This window comes from Diabrotica undecimpunctata, chromosome 6, assembly GCF_040954645.1.
Source record: "Diabrotica undecimpunctata isolate CICGRU chromosome 6, icDiaUnde3, whole genome shotgun sequence".
NCBI lineage: Eukaryota > Metazoa > Arthropoda > Insecta > Coleoptera > Chrysomelidae > Diabrotica > Diabrotica undecimpunctata.
The window spans coordinates 90,414,433-90,440,769 of NC_092808.1; the positions used below are offsets into that span (position 1 = coordinate 90,414,433).

At 32.3% G+C, this 26,337-nt stretch overlaps 1 protein-coding gene and 1 long non-coding RNA gene across 4 annotated transcripts; one reads left to right on the forward strand and one right to left on the reverse strand.

Annotated features, from left to right (window-relative positions):
* Window positions 1-12,593: 12,593 nt before the first annotated feature.
* On the reverse strand, window positions 12,594-23,558 carry LOC140443545 (uncharacterized). 3 transcript variants are annotated; one of them, XR_011951233.1, is made up of 4 exons: window positions 23,096-23,558; window positions 16,379-20,675; window positions 15,182-15,926; window positions 12,594-12,932 (listed from the first exon to the last, which is right to left on the reverse strand). XR_011951233.1 is itself a non-coding variant. In XM_072534857.1 (2 exons), the coding sequence occupies exons 1-2, from the start codon at window positions 23,328-23,330 to the stop codon at window positions 18,406-18,408; spliced, it is 2,505 nt and encodes an 834-aa protein (XP_072390958.1). In that variant the 5' UTR covers window positions 23,331-23,558; the 3' UTR covers window positions 15,065-18,405. The 3 variants fall into 3 exon arrangements, 1 of the variants encoding a protein (XP_072390958.1); XR_011951232.1 differs by having other exon boundaries at window positions 15,182-20,675; XM_072534857.1 differs by lacking the exon at window positions 12,594-12,932 and having other exon boundaries at window positions 15,065-20,675.
* Window positions 23,559-23,651: 93 nt separating this feature from the next.
* LOC140442720 (uncharacterized) lies at window positions 23,652-25,957 on the forward strand. The gene is made up of 3 exons (XR_011951124.1): window positions 23,652-23,805; window positions 24,139-24,439; window positions 24,516-25,957. It is a non-coding gene; the product is annotated as an uncharacterized lncRNA (long non-coding RNA).
* The last annotated feature ends 380 nt before the right edge of the window (window positions 25,958-26,337 follow it).

The window sequence follows — 26,337 nt, forward strand, 5'->3', positions numbered from 1 at the left end:
TTTGTAAAAACCTAAGTTTTTTCGCTATGTTTACTAAATTGTAAAAATGAATTTTTTTTAATAAAATAAACAAGTATTCTCCAACCAACCAGTCTCGAAAGGGGGGGGGGGATGCCGTTAGATCTGCCACGTAGACAGCGTGAAACTGACTAATACGCATCCAGATCTGCGCATTTCTCACCCTCCGGCCTTCTGATTGGTCCCTGACTTTATCCTATTTTCTGATTGGTGAGTTAGCGGTCACGACCACTTTCAACACTCACCAAGGCCACGAAAATGGGATAAAAGACGGTGCACTTTTTGCAGAAGGCCTATTCGGTTTCGAGTTTAAACTAGATAAGACCTCTGGTTGGGGAATACCCATTCACACGTTAAATTACTAGCTTTTTCATATTCGAAACCTTGGAAGAGAATTAGACTTCTCTTCCGCCCTTTTTTCAAGATCCAGCTTGGTATTTTATTTAATATTCGTAAGAATATTATTTTGGTATTTGCTACTTTATTATTTCAGGAACATTTCCATTTTATTGTGCTATGTTTATTGAATATTTCGTATATACCGTATTTTACTTATAGTTGTGATATTTGTGGATGCTTATTTTTATATTGATATTTTTAACCTTAACGTTTACTTGTAATTGTTTATTTACCATTTTTAATACTTTTCTGTCGCAACGTTGTTGCTCCAGAGCGATTTATGTTATTGGTTTTCAGCTTGAACTAATCCTATCTTTCTTTTAGCCATTTGAATCATTTTATCTTTAAACCATAACCATATCTCATATTTATGTGCATTGCTATATATATGTGTGTATATTTCTTAATAACCAACCGTTATTCTCAATTACAGATAAGTTGCTTATATTTACTTTCATTTCTACCTGTTTATTATTTTATGTTAGTTTCTGTCGTTTTCCATACTCTTACCCATTTGTTTTAGGTACCTCTCCGATCTTCTTACGTGGCGTGTCTGGAGGTTAGTTCGCGTTTCTGCTCTGCCATACCGGCCTAGCAATAAACACGTCCTCCGCAAGCTTGAACAAAAAGTTAGATACCATTTCATACAGTTACTAAAGACGGTCTCCGAGATATCCTTATCTCCGGGATCCAAACTTAAGTAACACGTACTACAAGTGGATAACTTTGTACAAGCACGAGGCTCACACCCATTCGTTTTGCTTGGTCACACACGTCGTCTAACGAAGACCGAAGATATACTCTCTATATAGGGAAAACCTTGGCGAACTGACCCCGACGCGCCGATTTTTAATAAATAAAGAAAACCATCTTCCGATTTTCTTTTATTCTTCCTTCCCTCTGTTTACCATTTGTTTTAGTACTATGGACTCACAGAGGCTTACACGATCGTCTGCCGCAGCAGACAGAGCGACTGGTGGAGATCCACAACCTCCCGTGGAATCACCTCAGCGACAGTTTGACGTCAGTCGCTCGGACCTAAGCCAAGAAGCAGGAAAATAGACTGTGATACTATAGTCAACCTTGCAGTTGCGAGTCTCACCGTCTACTTTTTAAGGCACTCTAACCTAGCCAAGCTTTTATATGACAGTTGACAGTTAACATACTCTTAAATGGTGTCAGAGTTGCCAAGTCTCCAGTTTTTTCATACTCTCACATAATATTAAAGAAATGCATATAAAAATTAATAGGAAATGCATTGAAATTATATAAAAATTCATAGATTTTAGTTAAATTAAAGATAATCAAATGCATATACAATAAAATTGATTACAATGATATAAAAAATTAATAGTATTAATTAAATTACCGTATATAATAGAAATGCAGTGAAATTATATAAAAATTCATAGATTTTAGTTAAATTAAAGATAATCAAATGCATATACAATAAAATTGATTACAATGATATAAAAAATTAATAGTATTAATTAAATTACCGTATATAATATTTGTTTTATACTTATTTAAAACTTGTAGCTTCTCATAACACAAATTATAATTTCGTAAAAGTAACTTATATTTTAAACCTTCGTATACATTTTACAAAAAAAAATATGGCAAGTTTTATACTTATTTAAAATTTGTAGCTTCTCATAACACAAATTATTATTTCGTAAAAGTAACTTTATATTTGTAACATTCATATACATATTTTACTAAAATAAATACGGCAACACTGTGACGCGGTGCCTTGAGGAAATATATTTGGTTAGGTTAGAGTGCCTTAAAATGCGAAATGCCCAAAAAAACAAAAAATTTAATGGAAATTGTTAGTATTCAGTATAATGCATAATAATTTATTTATTTATTAAATAAATAACAACTATAACGCCTCCACTGGCCACATAACCTAATATTTATAAAACATACATATAACTTACTTGAAAAGTGATAACGTTTCGCTCTTCGAACTTCCGCGACCACAGACAAGACACTTAAATGGCATTTTACTAAAATAGTAGGTAAATGACTCTTAAAAATTTAAAATAAAATTTGCTTGTCACATAAAATATGTAAACACACAAAATGGCGAAAATATTTTCAAACACAAGATCAACTTCGTAATGCTTCGTAAGAAATCATGAACTTCGTGCAACTTCGTATCAAAACAATAAACAATAACAAAGGTATTTCATGTTGCGGACACTTTTTAAAGCGTTCACTGCACAGACCACTAATAACCAGAGGTTAGGTGATCTGTGGTTCACTGAGTCTATATATTATACGTCATTGGTTAGAAGATACAAAACTGCAGGTTCGGTCGTCACAAAACCTAGAAATGTACTAAAAAGTCAAATAACCGAAGCAGATCGAAGGGCATTAAGACGCATTATAGTGAAAAATCGACGAGAAAATTATATGGAGTTAAGCTTTTTATGGAGTGACGTGATTGGAAGACACGTTTCTAGATCAACATGTCACCGAGAGGCCCACAAATTAGGATTTGGTAGTTGCAAAGTAAGTTTTATAGTTGAAAAGATTAGTACGAATTGTTTTTAATAAATTTCATTTTATTTTAGGCTAAGGAAAAGCCACTTTTAACATTACAAAAAATAACTAGACTAGCCGGTTTCCGAAAGGCTGATCATTATCAAAATTAGGTAATCTACTGTTAACAGTCGATTAAATGCATTTTGAGTTACAGAAACATCGATCAAACTTCAATCACATAACACACATTAACAGCCGGTTTCCGAATGGCTGACCATTATCAAAATTAGGTAATCTACTGTTAACAGTCGATTAAATGCATTTTGAGTTGCAGAAACATCGATCAAACTTCAATCACATAACACACATTAACTAATCTAACAAGCAAATAATCGATGATTAACTTCCTGTCAAAGGTATTTTGGGTTTCCGAAACGCTAATTATCGTTTTATCTATGTCAAACTTCTGTCATACTAGCTTGTCAGGTAATCTGAGATTTTTGGACGATTAATCTTATAATCTTTGGTTATGTACCAATGGTTGTAAGTAAATAAAATAAAATCTTTGGTTACGTTGTAAGATACATAAACCTAAGGTGTTTTATAAAAAGCTGTTGTTTAGAAAGAACCCAAAAATATTGTTACAAAGGTTCATTTTAATAATTAAAGATGATAAATGACAAATTGGTAAACATTAACGAACGACACAAAATTATTAGTTAGTTAGGTTATGTTTATTTGTTGATTTTCAGAATGCAGATTACACATAAACAGGAATGATGGTAAAGTGAAACAGCAACATTACTTTCTTAATTCAGAGCAAGATAAAGAACAATTCGTACAGAAATAATAAACGATTACAATCGATTCTACTGTTTCCATGTAAAATCGTATGTCAAATAATCTATAATCGGTGATCACGTAATTTTACCATAATGTTCGTTTCGGAAACCTGTCGCTTGTTAACAATTGATCAAATTTGATACTTGATTACATAATTGGAGATTTGAATAACGTTTCGGAAACCGGCCGTAACTAATCTAACAAGCAAATAATCGATGATTAACAGCCTGTCAGAAGTATTTTGGGTTTCCGAAACGCTAATTATATTTATCTATGTCAAACTTCTGTCATACTAGCTTGTCAGGTAATCTGAGATTTTTGGACGATTAATCTTAAAATCTTTGGTTATGTACCAATGGTTGTAAGTAAATAAAATAAAATCTTTGGTTACGTTGTAAGATACATAAACCTAAGGTGTTTTATAAAAAGCTGTTGTTTAGAAAGAACCCAAAAATATTGTTACAAAGGTTCATTTTAAGAATTAAAGATGATAAATGACAAATTGGTAAACATTAACGAACGACACAAAATTATTAGTTAGTTAGGTTATGTTTGTTTGTTGATTTTCAGAATGCAGATTACACATAAACAGGAATGATGGTAAAGTGAAACAGCAACATTACTTTCTTAATTAAGAGCAAGATAAAGAACAATTCGTACAGAAATAATAAAGGATTACAATCGATTCTACTGTTTCCATGTAAAATCGTATGTCAAATAACCTATAATCGGTGATCACGTAATTTTACCATAATTTTCGTTTCGGAAACCTGTCGCTTGTTAACAATTGATCAAATTTGATACTTGATTACATGGTTGGAGATTTGAATAACGTTTCGGAAACCGGCCGTAAGATGGTCAAAAGAGCATAAAGATTGGACTCAGTCGCATGGGATTCAATAAAATGGAGTGATGAGTCGAGATTTTAAGTGTGTATTGGAGACAGTAGAACTCACGTCATTCGCAGGAATAATGAAGCTTTCCAGCCTGACTGTCTGAAGAGAAAAGAAAAAATTTCCTGCATCTGTCATGATCTGGGGCAGAATGTCGTCTAAAGGTGTGTGAAGATTACATTTTATCGATGGGATTGTAAACACTGACAAATATTTGAATATTTTAGAAGAATCTTTAACCGTTTAACATCAGCGGAATATGTTGTCTTCCATCAGAACGGCGCAGGTTGTCATACCTCAAAAAAGAGTTTAAAATGGATTGAAGATTATGACATACCACTTTTGGAATGGGTTTCACAGTCCCGACTTCTCCCCGATAGAGACTTTGTGGCGAAATTAAAAAAGTTTTGAGAAAACATCCTGCCAGGTCCGTCAACGAATTGAAGGAAAAATTGCAATAATTCGTCTAAATTAGAATTTTGTAAAAACTATGCCTCGAAGAATTGTGGATGTCATTAAAAATAAAGAGGATATAACCCAGTGGTAAACTTTTACATTTTTTTGTTAATATTTTACATACTCTATGCGTTTTTAAAATTTATTATTATTCTGTTTAATCAATAGTTTTCATTACGTTATAAAATATTTCCTATAATTACTAAATTTAAAAATGTTCGATGCATTAAAACTTGTAAAATTTACGCTGCGTTTTTATTTTTGTTCTCTAACATTTAATTTTCTTATCAATCTAACGTTGGGCCAACTGATATGGGAAGGGGCTTGTATGTCTGTAATACTGGTGTTTTCTTTTATTAGAGCAACGATTTGCTTCTTCTCAATGATTAATGCTTTTCTTGTTTAGTTTTTTATGTTTCCATGTTAATTTTGTTGTTGCCTCCTCCGATTTCTTTGGCACTATCAAGGATTATTTCCATTAACTGAGAACTATCGATTTCGTCATGTAATCTTTCATCAATTGTCCTTTAGTAGTTGTAACATTTAAGTTTTCTTTTAGATTGTACTTTTATACTGGTTATTGTTGGTTTTGCGATTAATTTTATTCTTTTTAGTTTTAGATCTATAACAATTTTTGCTCTTAGTCTATGGTCGCTGCCTGTTTGAAATTTATTTATTACACTGACACCTTTTATTGTAGCAATCTTGTTGGTTAGAATGAAGTCAATTTCGTTCTTAGTGATTCCATTTAGTGCTACCCTAGTCCATTTTCTGTTCTATTTTTTCTTAAAGAATGTATTTATGCATATATGAGTTATAACAATACGCATGTTTTGGCAGTGTGCAAACTGAACCAGTCTTTCTCCCCTATTATTTCTTTCATAGCTTCCATAATTTCCCATGACTTGTTCCTTGTCGTTTCTCTTTCTCAGTTTGGCATTAAAGTCACCAATTAAATACTTGAAATGACTTTTATTGTTATTTAATGCTTCAGTTATTGTTACGAATTTATTATTTTGTATAGAATATTTATTTAAACACAATGTATTTTAGTTATTTTTTTTTAGTTTTATCATGTTATCCAAAATTTCCCGTCGCTACTAAGATCTACTAAGCTATGTCAAGTAGATAATCATGAGAATTTATAAAGATTGCAAAAATGTGTAAAAGGTCCAGCAAGAGTCAATGTTTCAAGTTTTTTAATTTTACCTCAATGTGTGCCCCAAATTATAGCTACATTGAAAATTCTTTTTGGAATACCTGAGCAAATTATTGAAGCTGATATAAATTCTATTCGTAGATTACCACCTCCTAAACCGGAAAAACTTGAAACTCTGGTAGAATTTGCTTTAGCAGTTAAAAATTTATGAGTTTTATTGGAAGCATCTAATTTAAAAGACTACCTTAATAACCCTACCCGTATGCATGAACTATTAGAGAAACTACCTTCACAAATTAAAGTTAATTGGGCGATATATTGCAGTGCTTTTCAAAATTGCAGGGATTAAGTGAACTTGTGATTGTGTTTTATATTGTATGGGTTTATAAGTTAAACAATATTGTACTAATTAAACTTATATTTTTTTACAATCTTATCAATATCAAAAACATGTCAATCTGTCATGTAGGTTGATTGTTGACTGCCTGAAGTAAGCCATGTCATGTGTATGTAACGTAGCCCCCTGCTACACAGCTATATATTATATTAAACACCTTCCCCCTAAGATCGATATCTATAAGGGGTTTTTATATTACGACCAACTCTGGTCTTATAACTGTTAGAAGTCGTCTCAATATTTGGGTTGACATTATGACTCAACATAGGTACTGATTTTACATTTGGGCTTGGACACCCAATTATTTTATTAACACTATCATTTACGTGGCTGCTAACAGTATCTTTATGAACACTCTGTGACTGAATATCAGGGTACAACTCGGGTTCTAAAATGAATTCTTTTTCAAGTGTTCTGGTAAATGAGTGTTTCATTTGGTGTGAGTTCCGTCTAATAATTCTATTGTTACCTTCTTTTCTCACCCAATATGATCTAGGTTCATTTGCCTTTTCTAATACAATTGCTTTATGCCAATAATTATCTTTTGAACTTCTTATTACTACACTATCTCCCTTTCTAAACTCTACTGGTTTTCTTCGTGATGTCTTATCATAATGTAATTGTAATTTATCTTTTTCTCTGCACAAATTCTCATATACTTGTTTCTGGATTGTAGGTTCTAATTTATTAGCTGTAGTTGGTAATTGTCCTCTCAGGATCCTGCTCTGTAAAATTTGAGCTGGAGATGCATCGAGATTTATTATGCAGGTATTATTATATTCCATTACAAGATCTCTAAAATCATTATTTCCCTCATGGCTTTTGTTTTAAATTTGCTTGCTTATATTGACTGCTTTTTCTGCAAGTCCATTACTCTGGTGGTAATGTGGGGTGCATGTCATAATTGTAATGTCTTTTTCTCTATAATAATTTTTACATTTCGCTGAGGTAAATGGTAGATTATCTGCAATTAAAATTTCTGGATATCCAAATCTACTAAAGGTATCTTAAAATGAGTTGATTACTGAACTGGAGGTTTTATCTTTTAATACTGAAATGTCCAACCAATGCGAAAAATAATCTACAATTACCTACTAAATATGCCTTTGAACCATACTCTAAAATGTCTGCACCAACTTTATTGAATCTTAGTCTAGGAATTTGCCATTTTAGGTTATGTTACCTCGTGCCTCACTATGTTCTTAAAGTTTTTTTTTTATGGTAAAATTTAGTTTTTCGACTGTACCCAGCTAACTGTTTGACTGCGCCATGTTTTATATTTTATGGGTTTATAAGTTAAACAATATTGTACTAATTAAACTTATATTTTTTTACAATCTTATCAATATCAAAAACATGTCAATCTGTCATGTAGGTTGATTGTTGACTGCCTGAAGTAAGCCATGTCATGTGTATGTAACGTAGCCCCCTGCTACACTGTTACCCAGCTATATATTATATTAAACAGATTGGTTGTATAATCTAGCAACAAATGTTTGTTCTGTTCTACTTACACTAGCCCTTAATGACCAAAGTAATAAAAAAAGGCAATTTAATAATAATACGCATGCTAATATACATGAACCAAATACCTCCAGTGAAACACATAATTGTAAACTGTGTAATCAGAGCGATTGTAAAAAGATTGCAGGTTGTCCAGAATTTCAGAGGTATTCATTATCTCAATACATTTGCCTTTCTAGATGAAGGGTCTTCCGTTACTTTGTTAGAAGAAAGTATTGCTAGAAAGCTAAATATAATGGGAAACCCAGAACAAGTTTGCTTAAAATGGACTGGAAACCAACAACGCTTAGAAGATGCGTCAGAAAAAGTATTCTTTTCTATTGCTGGTGATTATAATGGGGCCAAAGAATTTGACCACCGACCAGCCAGAACGGTAAGAAAATTAGGCCTTCCAAAACAAACTCTCGATGCAAAGACAATTAAAGAAAGCTTTCCCTATCTAAAAAACTTGCCTTTCAAATCATATAAGAACGCTGTTCCTCAGATCTTGGTAGGTTTAGATAACTGGGACTTGGCGTTACCACTTCGAGTGAAAGAAGGTCTAGAACTTCAACCGATAGCTGCAAAGTCCAGGGTAGGTTGGACTATTTTTGCAATGTTTTCAAATAACGATGTGGAATTAAACTACTCTTACCACATTTGCGAATGTAGTTCTGAAAGCATTACTAACCAAGAACTCTTTAATACTGTAAAAGATTTTTTTTCAGTTGAAAGCCTTCAAAATATTAAACCGTTTGTTTCCAAAGAATTAGATAGGGCTATTCGTATACAAGAAAATGCAGAACTAGGTACCAAAATTAATCAACAAATTCAAGATATTCTAGAAAAGCAATATATTAGAAAAGTGTCAGAACAAGAACTCTTAGAGCATCAAGAAAAAACATGGTATCTTCCCATATTTCCGGCATTTAATCCTAACAAACCTGACAAATTCAGATTAGTTTGGGATGTAGCAGCAACCGTACAGGGAATATCCTTAAATTCTATGTTATTAAAAAGAGATGGCCAACTTGCTTCTCGATTAGGCGTCCTCCCACGATTTCGTGAAAGAAAGATTGGCTTTTCTGGAGACGTCAAGGAAATGTTTTGTTCCGGTAGGTATAATAGAAGGTCAATATGCACAACGATTCTCGTGGCGCAATGGTAGCTCTGATAATCCTTTGGAAATTTATGTCATGATATGATGACCTTTGGGGCTACCTGCTCACCCAGTTATGCAGTTTGTTTAAAACACTAATGCGAAGAAACTTAGCGTAGAATATCCTAGCGCTGTTGATTCCATAGTAAAGAATCTTATGTCGATGATCTCTTAGAATCAACAGAAACTGAGGATGGAGCCATCCAATTAGCAAAAGAAATTGCCTTAATTCACGCCAGCGGACCTTTTGAAATAAGAAACTGGAGATCAAACTCTCAAAAATTAATGAAAATCATGATCACCACCCACGGAAATAACGAGGAAGTCAACCTAGACCTAGGAAACAATAAGAGCATGGAAAAGGTTTTAGGAATGTGGTGGGATTTAAAGGGAGATAATTTTATTTTCAATTTGAAATGTAATAAAGTAAACAAAGATGTTTTAAGTTTCCGTAAAAAGGAAAAAGCTGATGAAAGCTGCTTTACCACTCATGAAGTAAAATCTAATAGTCAACTTTTAATAGATTTTGAAAGATTCAGTCAATTTAATAGAATTTTAAGAGCAACTGCATATATGTTTCGGTTTTTAAGAATTGATATGCAAAATTGATGAAATCTGAAGAGCCTAAAGGAATATTAACTTCGGAAGAACTTTTAGATGCTGAGAATATTTTAATAAAGCAAACTCAATGTGAATATTTCAAAAATGAAATAAAACAATTCAAAACTAATAATTCTGGTAGTTTACAGAAAACAGTTAATAAATCAAGTAGTTTATTTAAATTATCGCCCTATCTGGATGAAGATGGTTTACTTCGTATAAGAGGAAGATTAGATGAAGCTAGACATGTTATTTCAGAAACAAAAAGGCCAATAATTTTACCGAGAGAAAGTCGTTTAACTTTACTAGTTGTTGAAGACTATCACAAAAGATATCACCCAAGAAATCATGAAATTGTAGTAAATGAGATGAGACAAAAATTTTTTATACCAAAACTTAGACAACTAGTTAATAAGATTAGGACCAATAATTGTCAAAATTGCAAGATCAAATTTGCTTAGCCAAAACCACCAGAAATGTCACCTCTACCACCATGTACGTAGACTTGCAACATTTACTGCTCCGTTTACACACACTGGTATGGATTATTTTGGTCCAATAAATGTAACTGTTGGAAGACGGACGGAGAAAAGATGTGGAGCTTTATTTACGTGTCTCAGGACTAGAGCAGTCCATCTCGAAGTAGCTTACAAACTAGATGTGAACAGTTTTATGCTATGCTTGACAAATTTTATTAACAGAAGAGGACGACCAAGGCATATTTATTGTGATCGAGGTACGAATTTCATTGCAGTTGAACGAGTATTGAGAGAACTGCAAAAGGTTGACAGTAAATTAATAGCCAATTCACTGATTAGCCCAGAGTTAAAATTTCACTTCAAGCACCCCTTTTCCACATATAGGTGGGGTCTGGGAGCACCTAGTGAAAGCGGTTAAAATTTCGTTATATGGTTCATTACCAACCAGGGACCCTATTGACCATTTACTTTATAGTTGTCTCATAGCTCTAACCCCAAATTATTTTTAATAGGATCTTCAAAGGAGATAAACCGATTGGGTTTTTAAACGAAGATGTTAAAGTATTTAAATTTATTTATTTATACAGAGAACAATTTGCAAATAAATGTTGGCGACGCTTTATTTCTGAATATATACCTGAACTACTACTTAGGGCAAAATGGCATAGGTAAACAAGTTGTACCAATTTAACGGGGCGATATTTTAATTATACGTGATAAATATTTACCAAGATACAATTGGCCAAAGGGTAAGGTAATTGAAGTTGAAAAATCACCTGATGGCAAGTGCGACGAGCAATAGTTCAAACAAAAAATGGAATATACGAACGTCCTATAATAAAATTAGCAGTAATACCAATAAATGGAGACCAAAAAGATGATGAAAAATAAGTAGTACAGTTTCTCTTCCACATAGAACTGTACCGGGTGAGAGTGTTACGAATATTTATTATTTGTATAGAATATTTATTTAAACAAAATGTATTTTAGTTAATTTTTTTAGTTTTATCATGTTACCCAAAATTTCCCGTTGCTACTGTTCTATAGATTGTCATATTAAAACTTCAGAAAACAAAGTCACAAATTAGGGAAAAAATTTAAATAATTTAGCTGACAGCAATAGGAATTAATTAGTTTTTTATATTGTTAATTTTTTATATTGTAGGAATTTGAGTTGTTTTTTTGCAAATAAAAACAGTTTACTACAAATCCATCAATTGCTGGCTGTACAATAAAGACAAATTCCCAACAGTTATGTTACTGTAGAGTTCCTCTATTTCTTCGAGTAATTTTTGGGACGTATATATTTTTAAATTGTATCTCTTTGATAGGACTACGGTTAAACTAGCTACTCTATCCGAGATACTAGTTATTTCTACCATTCTTCATTGTCATTTCTTGTTGATTAGGAATTCAATACCGCCTGTTCTGCCCGTTGATGTACCTCGGTAGTAGAATGTGTTTCTTAACGCCAATTCTAATAACTCTTCATCTTTCCGTCTTATTTCGCTGATTCCTATGACGTCCCTTTTATATTTTAAATTTTTTCCAGTTCTAAAAGTCTGGATTGCTTTGATAGCAAGCCACAGTTATATAAGCGTTGTTGTTTTATTTGAGTAGTGGTTTAGATTCCGCAGATTCTTAGTACCCTCTGCTCTCCTGGCTTGATCCTGAATGCTACCGATTTCAGGGCCATGATTGGAGTGTATTTTTCGTGTAAGGGGCTGTGAGGCGTTCCTTACCACGCTGCCTCAGTGCAGGTTCGAATTATGAGTCACATTCCTCCTTCTGTTACCAGAGATTTTAATGGTTTGCTACCAGCTTTTTAGACACCATAATAAACGCAAATATTACCAATATTCTCTCGGTTTTGCTTTGCGTTTACCTTTTCTCATCCTTTGTCCAAAAAGTCACAAACGTCAAAATTTTTCGAATCACTGCTGTGTTATAAACATGTTTTGTAAATAAATGTCAGAATGTTGTTTTTATCAAAACATCCATTTTCCTGTTCTTTTAGTTAATTTAAAAAATATCAATTCTGAAAAGCAAATACTCCTTTCTGGACTAATATCCTAAACTGTAACATTATTATGATTATTCACTGTATAATTAAAATTCGAAAAACCATTATTTATTTTCAAATAAACCAATTTACAACAGTTTATATATTAATTTATCATTATTTGACATCATACAATTATATTACACATTACAAAAATAGCTTCCCAGCTAATGTAAAACATAACATAAGTTTTTGAACAAATGTTAGATACTCACTGTGCTTCTGAGATTAAAAGTTCCGAAGTTCATCTACTACAAACACTCAGAAAAGTAAATTCTGATTTATTTAATACTATACCTACATCCAAATTTCTTCTTTAGGCGCTGTCTCTAATGTCAGTTGGCAATGACGACAATTAGATCAAATCTCAGGTCTCAAAAAACTTTCTCATTTTTAGAAATGCGTTTCTAGCCAGTTCTATCCTACATTTGACTTCTTGAAGAATGCTTATTGACGTGTAACAAAAATGTGCTAAGGAGTCTGGGTGACTATCCAGTGTATCAAAAGGGTGAACTCTAAAATGTACCTTGATACACCAACAAACTAATATGTGGAATAACGGAAGATGGAAGGGATTAGATAGAAATAAATTATGTAAAAGAAATAAATAAAGGGTAAATATGAATTTTAAAATATAGCAGAATTAAGTGTTGGCTAGCGACTATGCAGGAGGATGACCACTTGACACTCAAAGAAGGATTCGGCCAATTTGCATGCCCTACAGAGACCGTAAGATATAAGAACTAATGACAAGAAAACCACCAAGAAATAAACAGATGAAAGATAAAAGTTGCTCTAATGAATGCTTTAATAGCAAAAGAAGATTTTTATAAAAGAAAATGTGAAGAAATAGAGCAATTGCAGGCAAAACATGATATTTTTAATGTACATAAAAAAGTGAAAGAACTTGCAGGTACACAAAAACGTAAGCAGCCAAATACCCTGTATAATGTCAACGGAAACATAATAACAGAACTAGAAGAACAGTTGAAGACATGGAAAAACTATATTGAAGAACTCTTTGCAGATGATAGACAACAATCTGAGCTAAGTAACATACAAGGAGACGAAGGTCCAGAAATAACGGAAGAAGAAGTAATGTACGCACTAAAAAGAATGAAAAATGGTAAAGCCCCAGGTCCAGATGAAATACCAACGGAAATCCTTAAACTAATAGAAAAAGACTCGATTCACATTTTAGTTAAACTTTTCAATAGCATTTATACATCAGGAAAAATACCACAAGAATGGCTTTTATCCACCTTTGTTACTATACCAAAAAAGATAAATGCCAAACAATGCAGTGATTACCGTACAATCAGTCTGATGAGCCATGTACGGAAAATATTTCTGAAAATTATACACTCTAGAGTACACAGAAAACTGGAAATGGACATCAATAATACCCAGTTTGGATTCCGAAATGGACTTGGAACAAGAGAGGCGTTGTTTGCACTGAACGTTATGTCTCAAAGATGTCTTGACATAAATCAAGATGTATTCATGTGTTTCATAGATTAAAACAAGGCCTTTGATAAAGTGCGGCATGATCACCTAATCAGACTCCTGACAGAAGAGAATTTAGATAAACGAGACATCCGACTAATAGCAAATATGTACTACAATCAGAAAGCAGTAGTGAGAGTAGAGAATAATACCACTGAAGAAATTGAAATAAAGCGAGGTGTGAGACAAGGGTGTATACTGTCACCAACCCTGTTTAATCTCTATTCCGAAGACGTAATGAATAGAACACTCTCTGAGCAATCCGTAGGTATTAAAATAAATGGTGTTAGATTAAACAATCTGAGATTTGCCGACTACACCGTTCTGATCGCAGAAACACTTGAAGAGCTACAGACATTGGTGAATAAGATAGCAGACTGCAGCGAAGAATATGGACTATCTTTGAACATAAAGAAAACTAAATTTATGGTAATATCGAAATCAACACAAAATGTTCAAAATTTATATTTACACAATGAAATTATCGATCGAGTTAGCAAATACAAATATTTAGGCACTTTTATAAATGAAGACAACGATAGCTCAGCAGAAATCAAAATAAGAATAGAAAAAGCCAGATCCATATTCACTAAAATGAAGAGAGTGTTCTGCGGAAGAGATTTGAGCCTTGAAATGAAACTTCGCCTGATGAGATGTTACGTACTTTCTGTGCTGTTCTACGGAATGGAGTCATGGACGTTGAAAAAGATTGATACCAAAAAATTAGAGGCATTTGAACTGTGGATGTATCGCAGAATCCTGAGAATATCATGGACCGAGAGAGTCACAAATGTCGAGGTCTTGAGAAGAATGAATAAAGAAAAGGAAGTCATATTTACGATCAAAAAACGAAAACTGCAATACTTGGGACACATTACAAGAGGCGAAAGATATGAACTGCTTCGAATAATTATGCAAGGGAAAATAGCAGGAAAAAGGTCCATAGGAAGAAGACGAAACTCCTGGCTAAAGAATCTACGGGAATGGTATAGCTGTAGCAGCAACGAATTGTTTCGGTCAGCAGTTTCGAAAATACGTATAGCCCTGATGTACGCCAACCTTCGGAACGAAGATGGCACTTGAAGAAGAAGAATGAATGCTTGGGCGCCAGGAAGTTAGATGTTTTCTTCCGAGATATCTTGTATTGCTGAAATATGAAAGATAGGTACTAATTGAAATATTAAATTTTAACCACAACTTTAATAATTACCAACTTAGGTACAGACTATTTTAAATGCTTATATACTAAACCACCACCTCTTATGTACAGTTAACTATAGCTATATTTACAGTAAAATCCCTGAATATAATTATAAAACAATTTACCCCTGATATACCCCTTAATTTCAAATCGTGACAAAAGTTATATCCAATAATAATGTATAAATAATAAATATAATTATATACTACTCACTAATAGTTTAGTTTTCGTTCAAGAATTGTTTAGGTTTTTAAGTGAAAATTCTCCGGATATGTGTGCACACGATAACCTAACAAAGAGAAATTCAAGGGAGAGTTATAACCTCATCCCTTGGTAGACAATAAATAATTAAATTAAGTTACAATAATTAATGTTTTAAGAAAATTTAAGGTATTTATTATTAAGAATATATATTTAAATTAAAAATGGAACCAAAAGTTAAAACCTAGAAGAGGACGTAGCAAAAGTTATTTAAAATAATTGAGTGAGAACCAAAAATAAAAGTAAGTTCTTCCTGCCGGTTTCCGTAGGTTTCCCTTGAAGATGATCCGGTGGAGAACTAGACTCAGGTGGTAAAAGGTACACCAAACCTGGATTCCCTGGATCAGGTACTATTAGACAAATAATTCAACTTAAAGTTCTTCTTAAATTTCCAATAAATGAACTTGAAACTTCTTCCCCTTGTCCTAAGTAAGTATAACCCCAAAAAACTAAAAAAGATTTCTTCCCCTGACTTGCAACTGGATTCTGGGAGTAGGCTAAAAACAACAATTGTGTTACTTCATGTTCTTTGTACGTACAAAAGGTAAGGAAAAACACAAGGTTTATTAACCTTGAAAGGCGATACAAGAAATGTCAACAAGTGACCTTAAATTCAAATAAAAACCTTAATGGTTTTCGGTAAATAGTGACCTTCGAATGGTGTGACAATGTTTTTGAAAATGAAATTGTATGTATGAAATTGAAATAAATAATTGTTTGCTTTCACTCTTGAAAAGGAAATAAAAATCTGAGATAGAAATAGAATCTAATACTTATAATTTATTTAGGTATAAAACATTTTCCTTAATGAAATAAGGTGAAATATGACATGTATAAAATATATGAAATACCTATCAAAGAAGAAATTAAAAATAGATCTGAATTTTACTAACAATGGCGGACGATATGAAGGATTTTTCCTTATAATTTATTTGTAATTTTATCTTACCGGCTAGGGTGATCCAACTGAAAGTATCCTCGTACAAACAACAAAATAACTCAAATGGTTTCTTCTAAAACAAACAGCTCTTGACAATAAAATAAACTTAAACTCAGTTCGGGAAAAAATGGAACTTCCCAGCCGCTACTACTCTGATCGAAACGATCCTTCTTCGATCACATCCAGTTGACAAGTGCCCTGATAAGGTTCTACACGTCGTCGAGTGGATGTACTTTCAGAATCTTACCACTGGTGGCGCGGTTTAATGCCAACCTTAGAAAATAAGATTTACTGGGAGTTATTTAAATATTTAGTTTAAGAATATTTCAATATGAATTTAATTTAGAATTAAATTAAAAGATTCCAGTCACAAAAAAAAGGTAAACGATTATTTAAGTAACGGACTCGTTACAGACGGGCTTAAAATTAAGAGCCATCAAATAAAATAAAAAAGTGGCGCAACCGCTGATAACGGTAGTAAGAGAACGAAAATGGAGATAAAATCAAATTTAAATTTTTTCGAAGAAGTAAAAAGACGCCTAGAACGCAAATTTAGACAGTTTACCAGCAATGGCCAGAAATTAAAAAGGTATGGATGAAGTAAATTGGGAATTGCAAGAATTAAGAAATGAGAAAAAAGAATTTAAAGTCACATAGGTTGCGTCATAGTATTTAAAAGAAATTTCTTCAGTGCTCACTTCCAAATGTGTTTCAATGAACCACCGAGAGAAAACTACTTAAAACACATTTCACGTTTGTCAAGGTTTTTCCCATGTATGCACTCTCAAATGACTTGTATTAGTAAACTGTTTAAAACAAATTTCACACTCATAAAGTTTTCCCCAGTGTGCCCTTTTAAATGTGTTTTCAAATCACCTGCTCTACTAAATTGTTTAAAACAATTTCACATTTGTGAGGTTTTTCCCCAGCATGTACTCTCAAATGTATTTTAAGATAATCTGCTTGAGAAAACTGCTTCAAACAAATTTCACATTTGTAGAGGTTGTCTTAAGTGTGCTCTTTTAAATGTGTTTTCAATTCGCTTACTCTACAAAACCGCGTAAAACAAATTTCACACGTATAAGGTTTTTCTCCAGTGTGTACTATCGAATGTTTTTTCAAAGTACTTGCTTGGCTAAACTGTTTAGAACAAATTTCGCACTTGTAAGGTTTTTCCCCTGTGTGCAATCTCAAAACGAGAAGCTGCTACGTTTGGTCTATATATAAATGAAAGCAAAACAAAATATATGGAGTGCACAAAATCGAATGAACATGAGAATCTGAAGGTAGACAACCATACCTACAAATATGCCTCCACTTTTCCCTACCTAGGCTCAATAATAAATGACAACAACATCAGTCAAGAAATACAAGCACGGATTCTTAGCGGTAATAAGTGTTTTTATGCATACAAAGACTTAATGAAAAGTAAGTTACTGAATCGTGAGTCTAAGCTGAGAATCTACAAAACAGTAATTAGACCAGTGGCCACATATGGATGTGAAACGTGGACCCTCTCAACCACTGATGAAAATCAACTGAGAATATTTGAGCGCAAAATACTAAGGAAGATATTTGGACCAACCCAATGCAGCGATAGTTCGTGGAGAATTAAAATGAACCACGAGCTGGATGAACTAATGCAGAGCGCAGATATTGTCAGATTTGTAAAATCACAAAGACTAAACTGGCTTGGTCACCTAGAAAGAATGCCAGATGATCGAGCTGTAAAAGTAGTCCAGAGATGGAAGCCCCAAGGAAACAGAACAAGAGGAAGGCCCCGTAAAAGATGGATAGACGACGTAGAGAGGGATCTTAAAACCATGAACATCAGGCAGTGGCGAAGGAAAGTATCCGACAGGGCAGAATGGAAGAACATTGTTAAGCAGGCCAAGACTCACAAAGGGTTGTAGCGCCATTAGAAGAAGAAGAAGAAGGTTGCAATAGTATTTAAAAGAAATTTCTTCAGTGCTCACTCCCAAATGTGTTTCAATGAACCAGCCTGAGAAAACTACTTAAAACACATTTCACGTTTGTCAAGGTTTTTCCCATGTATGCACTCTTAAATGTGCTTTCAAATGACTTGTATTAGTAAACTGTTTAAAGCAAATTGCACACTTGTAAGGTTTTTCTCCAGTGTGCACTTTCAAATGTCTTCCTAAATCAGATGCTTTACTAAACTGCTTAAAACAAATTTCACACTTGTAAGGTTTTTCCCCTGTATGCACGCTCAAATGTGATTTTAAATTACTTGTGGTACTAAACTGTTTAAAACAAATTTCACACTTGTAAGGTTTTTCCCCTGTGTGCAATCTCAAATGCGATTTCAAATGACTTGTAGTACTAAACTGCTTAAAACAAATTTCACACTTGTAAGGTTTTTCCCCAGTGTGCAATCTCAAATGTGATTTCAAATCACTTGTAGTACTAAATTGTTTAAAACAAATTTCACACTTGTAAGGTTTTTCCCCTGTGTGCAATCGCAAATGTCTTTTCAAAGACCCTGCTTGGTTAAACTGTTTAAAACAAATTTCACACTTGTAATCGTTTTCTCCAGTGTGTACTATCGAATGTGTTTTCAAAGTACTTGCTTGGCTAAACTGTTTAGAACAAATTTCACACTTGTAAGGTTTATCCCCTGTATGCAGTCTCAAATGTAATTTCAAATAACTTGTAGTACTAAACTGCTTAAAACAAATTTCACACTTGTAAGGTTTTTCCCCAGTGTGCACTTTCAAATGTCTTCCTAAATCATATGCTGTACTAAACTGCTTAAAACAAATTTCACACTTGTAAGGTTTTTCACCAGTGTGCACTTTCAAATGTCTTCCTAAATCAGATGCTTTAATAAACTGCTTAAAACAAATTTCACACTTGTAAGGTTTTTCTCCAGTGTGCACTTTCAAATGTCTTCCTAAATCAGATGCTTTACTAAACTGCTTAAAACAAATTTCACACTTGTAAGGTTTTTCCCCTGTATGCACACTCAAATGTGATTTTAAATTACTTGTGGTACTAAACTGTTTAAAACAAATTTCACACTTGTAAGGTTTTTCCCCTGTATGCACGCTCAAATGTCTTTTTAAATGACTTGTAGTACTAAACTGCTTAAAACAAATTTCACACTTGAAAGGTTTTTCCCCAGTGTGCACTTTCAAATGTCTTCCTAAATCATATGCTGTACTAAACTGCTTAAAACAAATTTCACACTTGTAAGGTTTTTCTCCAGTGTGCACTTTCAAATGTCTTCCTAAATCAGATGCTTTACTAAACTGCTTAAAACAAATTTCACACTTGTAAGGTTTTTCCCCTGTATGAATGCTCAAATGTCCTTTTAAATGACTTGTAGTGCTAAACTGCTTAAAACAAATTTCACACTTGTAAGGTTTTTCCCCAGTGTGCACTTTCAAATGTCTTCCTAAATCATATGCTGTACTAAACTGCTTAAAACAAATTTCACACTTGTAAGGTTTTTCCCCTGTATGCACGCTCAAATGTGATTTTAAATTACTTGTAGTACTAAACTGTTTAAAACAAATTTCACACTTGTAAGGTTTTTCTCCTGTATGCACGCTCAAATGTGATTTTAAATTACTTGTGGTACTAAACTGTTTAAAACAAATTTCACACTTGTAAGGTTTTTCCCCTGTATGCATGCTCAAATGTCTTTTTAAATGACTTGTAGTGCTAAACTGCTTAAAACAAATTTCACACTTGTAAGGTTTTTCCCCAGTGTGCACTTTCAAATGTCTTCCTAAATCATATGCTGTACTAAACTGCTTAAAACAAATTTCACACTTGTAAGGTTTTTCCCCAGTGTGCACTTTCAAATGTCTTCCTAATTCATATGCTGTACTAAACTGCTTAAAACAAATTTCACACTTGTAAGGTTTTTCCCCCGTATGCATGCTCAAATGTCTTTTCAAATGCCTTGTAGTAGTAAATTGCTTAAAACAAATTTCACACTTGTAAAGTTTTTTCACAGCGTGAACTTTTTTCATAGTGTGTACTATCAAATGTGTTTTCAAAGTACTTGCTTGACTGAACTGCTTAGAACAAATTTCGCACTTGTAAGGTTTTTGTCCTATGTGCACTCTCAAATGTCTTTTCAAATGACTTTTAGTAATAAACTGCTTAAAACAAGTTTCGCATTTGTTAGGTCTTTGTCTAGTAGCAACTTTATTATTTTTATTTAAAATGAAATTAGTTTTTTGTTCAGCAGGTTGACTCATATAATTTCCTTTGCAAGCTGAATCCTTAATTATTGTCTCCTTAATTTCCATTTTGATTTCTTCTTCAGGATAACCTAAAATAAAAACCAACTAGAATATAAATAGGTATTTGAGTATAAGGGAAATTGAATGCAATAATCTTCTATTATTGCATTCATTAATATAGAAGACTGTGTTTCTGTATTATATAGGTGTATGGTAATACATGTTATTGTTATTGTCTTTGAATGCATTCAGTATAAGCATATTAACAACAAAAAAAAACCAATAATATTATGGTCTAAAGACAGTCAAGTACACAGAGGTGCCACAATGGCTGTGAAACGTCTATGAGTCACATTTTTAAACTGGAATTAGGAGGATGACCTACTTCCGGATTTGTGGACTGTACCAGCATTCTCCTTAAGATATCAGGTCCATCTCGAAGGACTTAAGGACATAAGGGAAATTGAATGCAATAATCTTCGATTATTGCATTCATTAATACAGAAGACTGTGTTTCTGTATTATATAGGTGTATGGTAATACATGTTATTGTTATTGTCTTTGAATGCATTCAGTATAAGCATATTAACAACAAAAAAAACCAATAATATTATGGTCTAAAGACAGTCAAGTACACAGAGGTGCCACAATGGCTGTGAAACGTCTATGAGTAACATTTTTAAACTGGAATTAGCAGGATGACCTACTTCAGGATTTGTGGACTGTACCAGCATTCTCCTTACGATATCAAATAATGTACTTGGTACACAATGGCCAAGAAGTATAAACTGGTCTCTACAAATTATCATAAAAAATAAAAGAGAAAATATATTCAATATTACAGAATATTTCTGATAAATTTTTCCATAAAAAATAAGTAAATATGTAAAGCTATGCAAAATAATACAAATTATTAAACAAGTCAACAATTTATAAACTGTTTAAAACTGGACATATTGAAGTGATACTTTAACAATTCTCTGTTTAAGAATATCTTCTTATTCTTCTTACCACATTCCTTATGCACTATAAAAAAGCGTCAGATATTTAAGAATAAAAAAAAATGTAAAACTCTATGAATCTATAAGACATGTCTATCAGATCAAGCTTGTTGAAAGAGAATCATTAAAAAAACAAAAATCTGAGATTAAGATACTGCCTAAAATTGTGAAAAGAAATGGATCAGAAAAGTTTATCAGTTTAATTTTTATTATTTTTCAGTTTTATTTTCATAAATACTTGAAATATAACACAACAATTTTTTCATATTGATGTTCTTTCTTTAAAATATTCTGTGGAAAATGAATATTCAGCAAGTACAATGTTTACATATTTTAATTTATGATAAAATTGAAGTATATAGATAGAAATTGTAACATTGTAAAGACTAGTCAAAGCAAAAATAGGAAAGAATACTTCTATCTAAGAATGAAGAAAGAAAGAACTCTATATTCCTTACTTGTCAAGATTTGAGTACATTGTCTGTAAATTGAATATCATGCATTACTTTAAGAAAATGTTGAAAGCCACACAAAGCTGTAACTAAAGTTACCTACATTTAGCACAAATACTAGGTTTGTTCCAACACGCAATTTTTGTACGGTCCGAAAACCGTCACGAAACTACTTGTATAACGTTATACCGTTTTTAATGCGCATGTTCATCATTTGTATCGTCTGATGACGGTAATTTGTAAACTGATGTTGGAACGATTTTCTGACAACTGAAATAATTTGGTGACAATTTATTTTTTTATTTTATTTATTTAATTATTAATCAGTAGTTTGCACAAATTTAAAATAAAGACCAATCTATCTAAATATTTCTGGTTTTTCACCCTAGGTTCGGCTAATAGCTCCAAATCATCCTCACTACTATAATAATCAGAAAAATCACTAATTCCTTCATCGTCAGTCATATTTATAAAGTTATAAATAACGAGAAACAAATTATATATAAATAAATAATAAGTCTATCATAAGCATGTGATAAAATCATTAACCTAACTTCTTTTTTCTGAACAAATTTAAAGAAGTAGAATAAAATCCTAGTGCGCAAGTCATCCCAACCAGTACATACATTTGCCAGATTACTGAAATTATCGTCACGAAACCGTCACTGGGTGATCATAATTTTTGTTGGAACGGTCGGAAGGACGATGAGATGAACGATCATATTTTTGTTGGAACGTATTTTGTTTAGTGCGCAGGAGCGTAACCGTTACGTGACGGTTTTTTGTTGTGTTGGAACAAACCTACTGTAAACTGACTGGAATTCAGATTTCTTTTTCTGGGGTTCATATTTCTTTTGTTAACAGAATGTCATTCAACTAAGTACTTAATTTGTAATTATTCTTATATGCTGTTAAATTGTATTTACGACTGAAATTATATTAGCCTTTAAAAAATTATTCCCATTTATATTACTTCTAAATTAATATGGGAGGACTTAATCAACCAATAGAGATGCATGTGCCTCTATATTTATTGCTTAAACTCTAATTACTAACCTTTTTCAGTTTTCTGGTGTTCTTCAACTTGGTTAAGTTTATTTCCATGTTGTTCTATGTCAGTATTTATGGGACATTTATTTAAGTCTAAATAATCATATGGGTCCTGTGTGCTTTGGCTATTGGATACATTCTGAATTTCACATTTAAAGCTATCCAAAAGATCATCATCCAACTCATTATACTCTATTTCTACTTTACACGTCTCCTCGCTAATTTCTTGTTTTACTTCCATTTCATTACACTTGGTTTTATGTATTCCAATAATAATTTTACACCCAAAAAGCGAAATCACGATATTCTATAAGGAAACACCAGAGTACATAGCCCTTTGTGGTATGTACTCTGGGAAACACAATATAAGTTACTTTACTGTATAGTTTAGACGGTTAAAGCAAAGAAGATAGACGCTAAGCGTCTATATTCTTTGGTTAAAGCTAAGGCAAAAGGCAATACAATTGAATACAAATAATACAACATACACATACAACCAGATACAACCACAACCACAACCTTAAAATAAATGGCAGTTGGCAGTCCAACACATAACCTCAAACCGAACTGTCAAAATGTCTGGAGTGGAGGGCAAACTTTTTGCTCGATGGGCAAACCATGAATGGGGTAGCATTGTTATAATGCGGGTTCTTTAAGGTTCTTTAATATAATTCTTATTCACATTGATTACATGAAGATAATTATAATTTAATGAGGTAAGTTGAAAAGTTTCTAATAGTTCAGTTAAGTCGTTTAACAACCACAATTATTATCAATATACCCTTGATAATGATTGATAAGAATTTACTTTTATATATTAGCGTATTCGGCATATCGCTAATATTTCTCAGTTATAGATTTAGCTTCATTTAAACATTTTAGTGTTACACAAAATAAGCTGCTGAAATTAAAATAATATATACAATTTGAACATTTTTGAACTAGGTGAGACTCAAACCATTTTTTATATATAGTAAAGAGATTTACAGCTTTTTAATTGATAAGAAACCTAAATGTTTATTAATTTGATGAATGTTATTTTGTTTCAGAAATGGATCGAAGTCATTACTTCAATAACTTGAAATTAGAGAATCCTGATGTAGCAAGCAGATATCTAGAGAAATTGAAACTAATCAACAACATAGATCTATATATACTATTTCAGAAAGTGAATTAAGTTACAATCCAAATGACTTCCCCCAATAAGCAGCATAGATGTACTGAGCTATTTATTGTTGAGCACCAGTTTTTAAACACAACAGCAAATGAAAGCCTACAAGCATACAAATACTTTAAAGCAGGTTTTGTGAGTCAAAAGTTGTAAATGACAAGTTTATGACATTAGGCAAAGTGAGTATCGCATTTGAGGAGTAAATGTTTTATGCTAGTTGTTACAATATATTAACTTGTTCTTTTATTGTTACAGATTAAACATTCACAAAAAATGAATGAGCCACCACTACAAGTATGGGTTGTGTGTAACCAAGTTGGAAGTGTAGAAACAGGACATTGTACATGCATGGCAGGTGCAGGAGAAGTGTGTAGCCATGTTGGTGCAATATTGTATGGACTACAATATATAGCTGCATCAAAAGATAATGTATCATGTACAGATGTGAGATCCCTCTGGAATGTGCGCAAAACTTCAAAGGTTGAATGTAAACAATTAGAGGTATTGATATTGGCAAAATATTCTCTGGATCAAGAATTCCCTCAGAAGTGCCTTGCATGAGTGATGACCATATTGTGCAGTTTTTGACTCACATTGAAGAAGCTGGAAGTTTATCCATTTTAAGCAGAGTGACTGAACCATTTGCTGAACGAATGGCTGAGTCATTAAGAAGAATGTCGATATCACCAATTAACCCATTTTCTTCATTATATAATGACAAGTACATTTCAGACACATACATTCAGTTAATGGAAGTTGTTAATAACTTAGTTATAAGTTTGGATGAAAGTGAATGTATAACCATTGAAAAGAGTACACTAGATCAAAGTAAGTCAGGACAATGGTTTCATCAAAGAAGAGGAAGAATAACCATCATCCCTAATTAAAACTATATGTTATCCAGAACAAAGTTTGTTCAAAACAAGTGCAACAGAATGGGGGAAAAATAAAAAAAAAGGCGATAGAAGCTTTCCGAAAATATTCATATAGTACCCATGAAGATCTAGCCATAAAAAATGCTTGATTTTTCATTAAACCTGAATTTCCACAACTTGGTGCTACTCCTGCTGATGCAAATGTTGCAGTAGGGGATGCTTAGAAGTGAAAGTCTTTACATATTTATTAAAAGATATGTCAATAGCAGAGTTCATAAACTTACCTTCATCATGTCTTATAAGAAATTCTGATGGAGAAGTTCAATTAAATAGACAACATAAATTTCACTATCAAATTCAAATGGCTCTCTCCAATGTTCAATATTGCCATTTTGTAATATAATCTCCAACTGAATTATATCATGAAAAAATTATGTTTAATGAAGAATTTTGGAAATTTTAGTTAGTAGATAGTTTTTTTCATAAAAAAATTATAATTCCCATTTTACTTTGCAAATATTTTGGCAAACTTAACATGGTGTACATGTAAAGGAATTGACGATGGCAAACCAATGATAAAATGCGAAAATGAAAACTGCAGTATTTCTTGGTTCCACTTTAAATATGTGAATCTCTTAGAGGTACTTACTAACTTGTGGTTTTGTGAAGTTTGCTCTCTTTAGATATGGAATCTTTAATTTTTATTGTGTCAAGTAATTTTTTTGTTTGTAAATATTAAATTATTAATTTTTAAAACAAATAATTAAATTATCAATAAAACCAAAATATAGTAAATTTGTTTTTCAAGTTATTATTTTAATGTTGGCGTTATCTTTATTTTGTAGCATTTTTGTATTCGAACATAATATGGTATATAGTTGTGAATAAAACAAGTTCAAAATACATTTTTTTTTTATTACAAATGTATCAAAATTATGTCATAGAAATTAAATAACATTTATTAAGCAATATTAACAATATATAATAATAATGGTAATATAACTTTCTTCATTCAGTGATTGTCTTTTAAAAAAGGTTTCAAATTTTAGGGCAAAAATACTTCTTTATTCTTCAATTACAAATTAAAAAATAAAAGTACAATTTATTACGTTACTTTGAAAATGAGAAAGAATAATATGCTTACATTACAATTTAAGTTTCAAAAAATAAGGAAAAAATAATCAAATTATATTAACAAAACT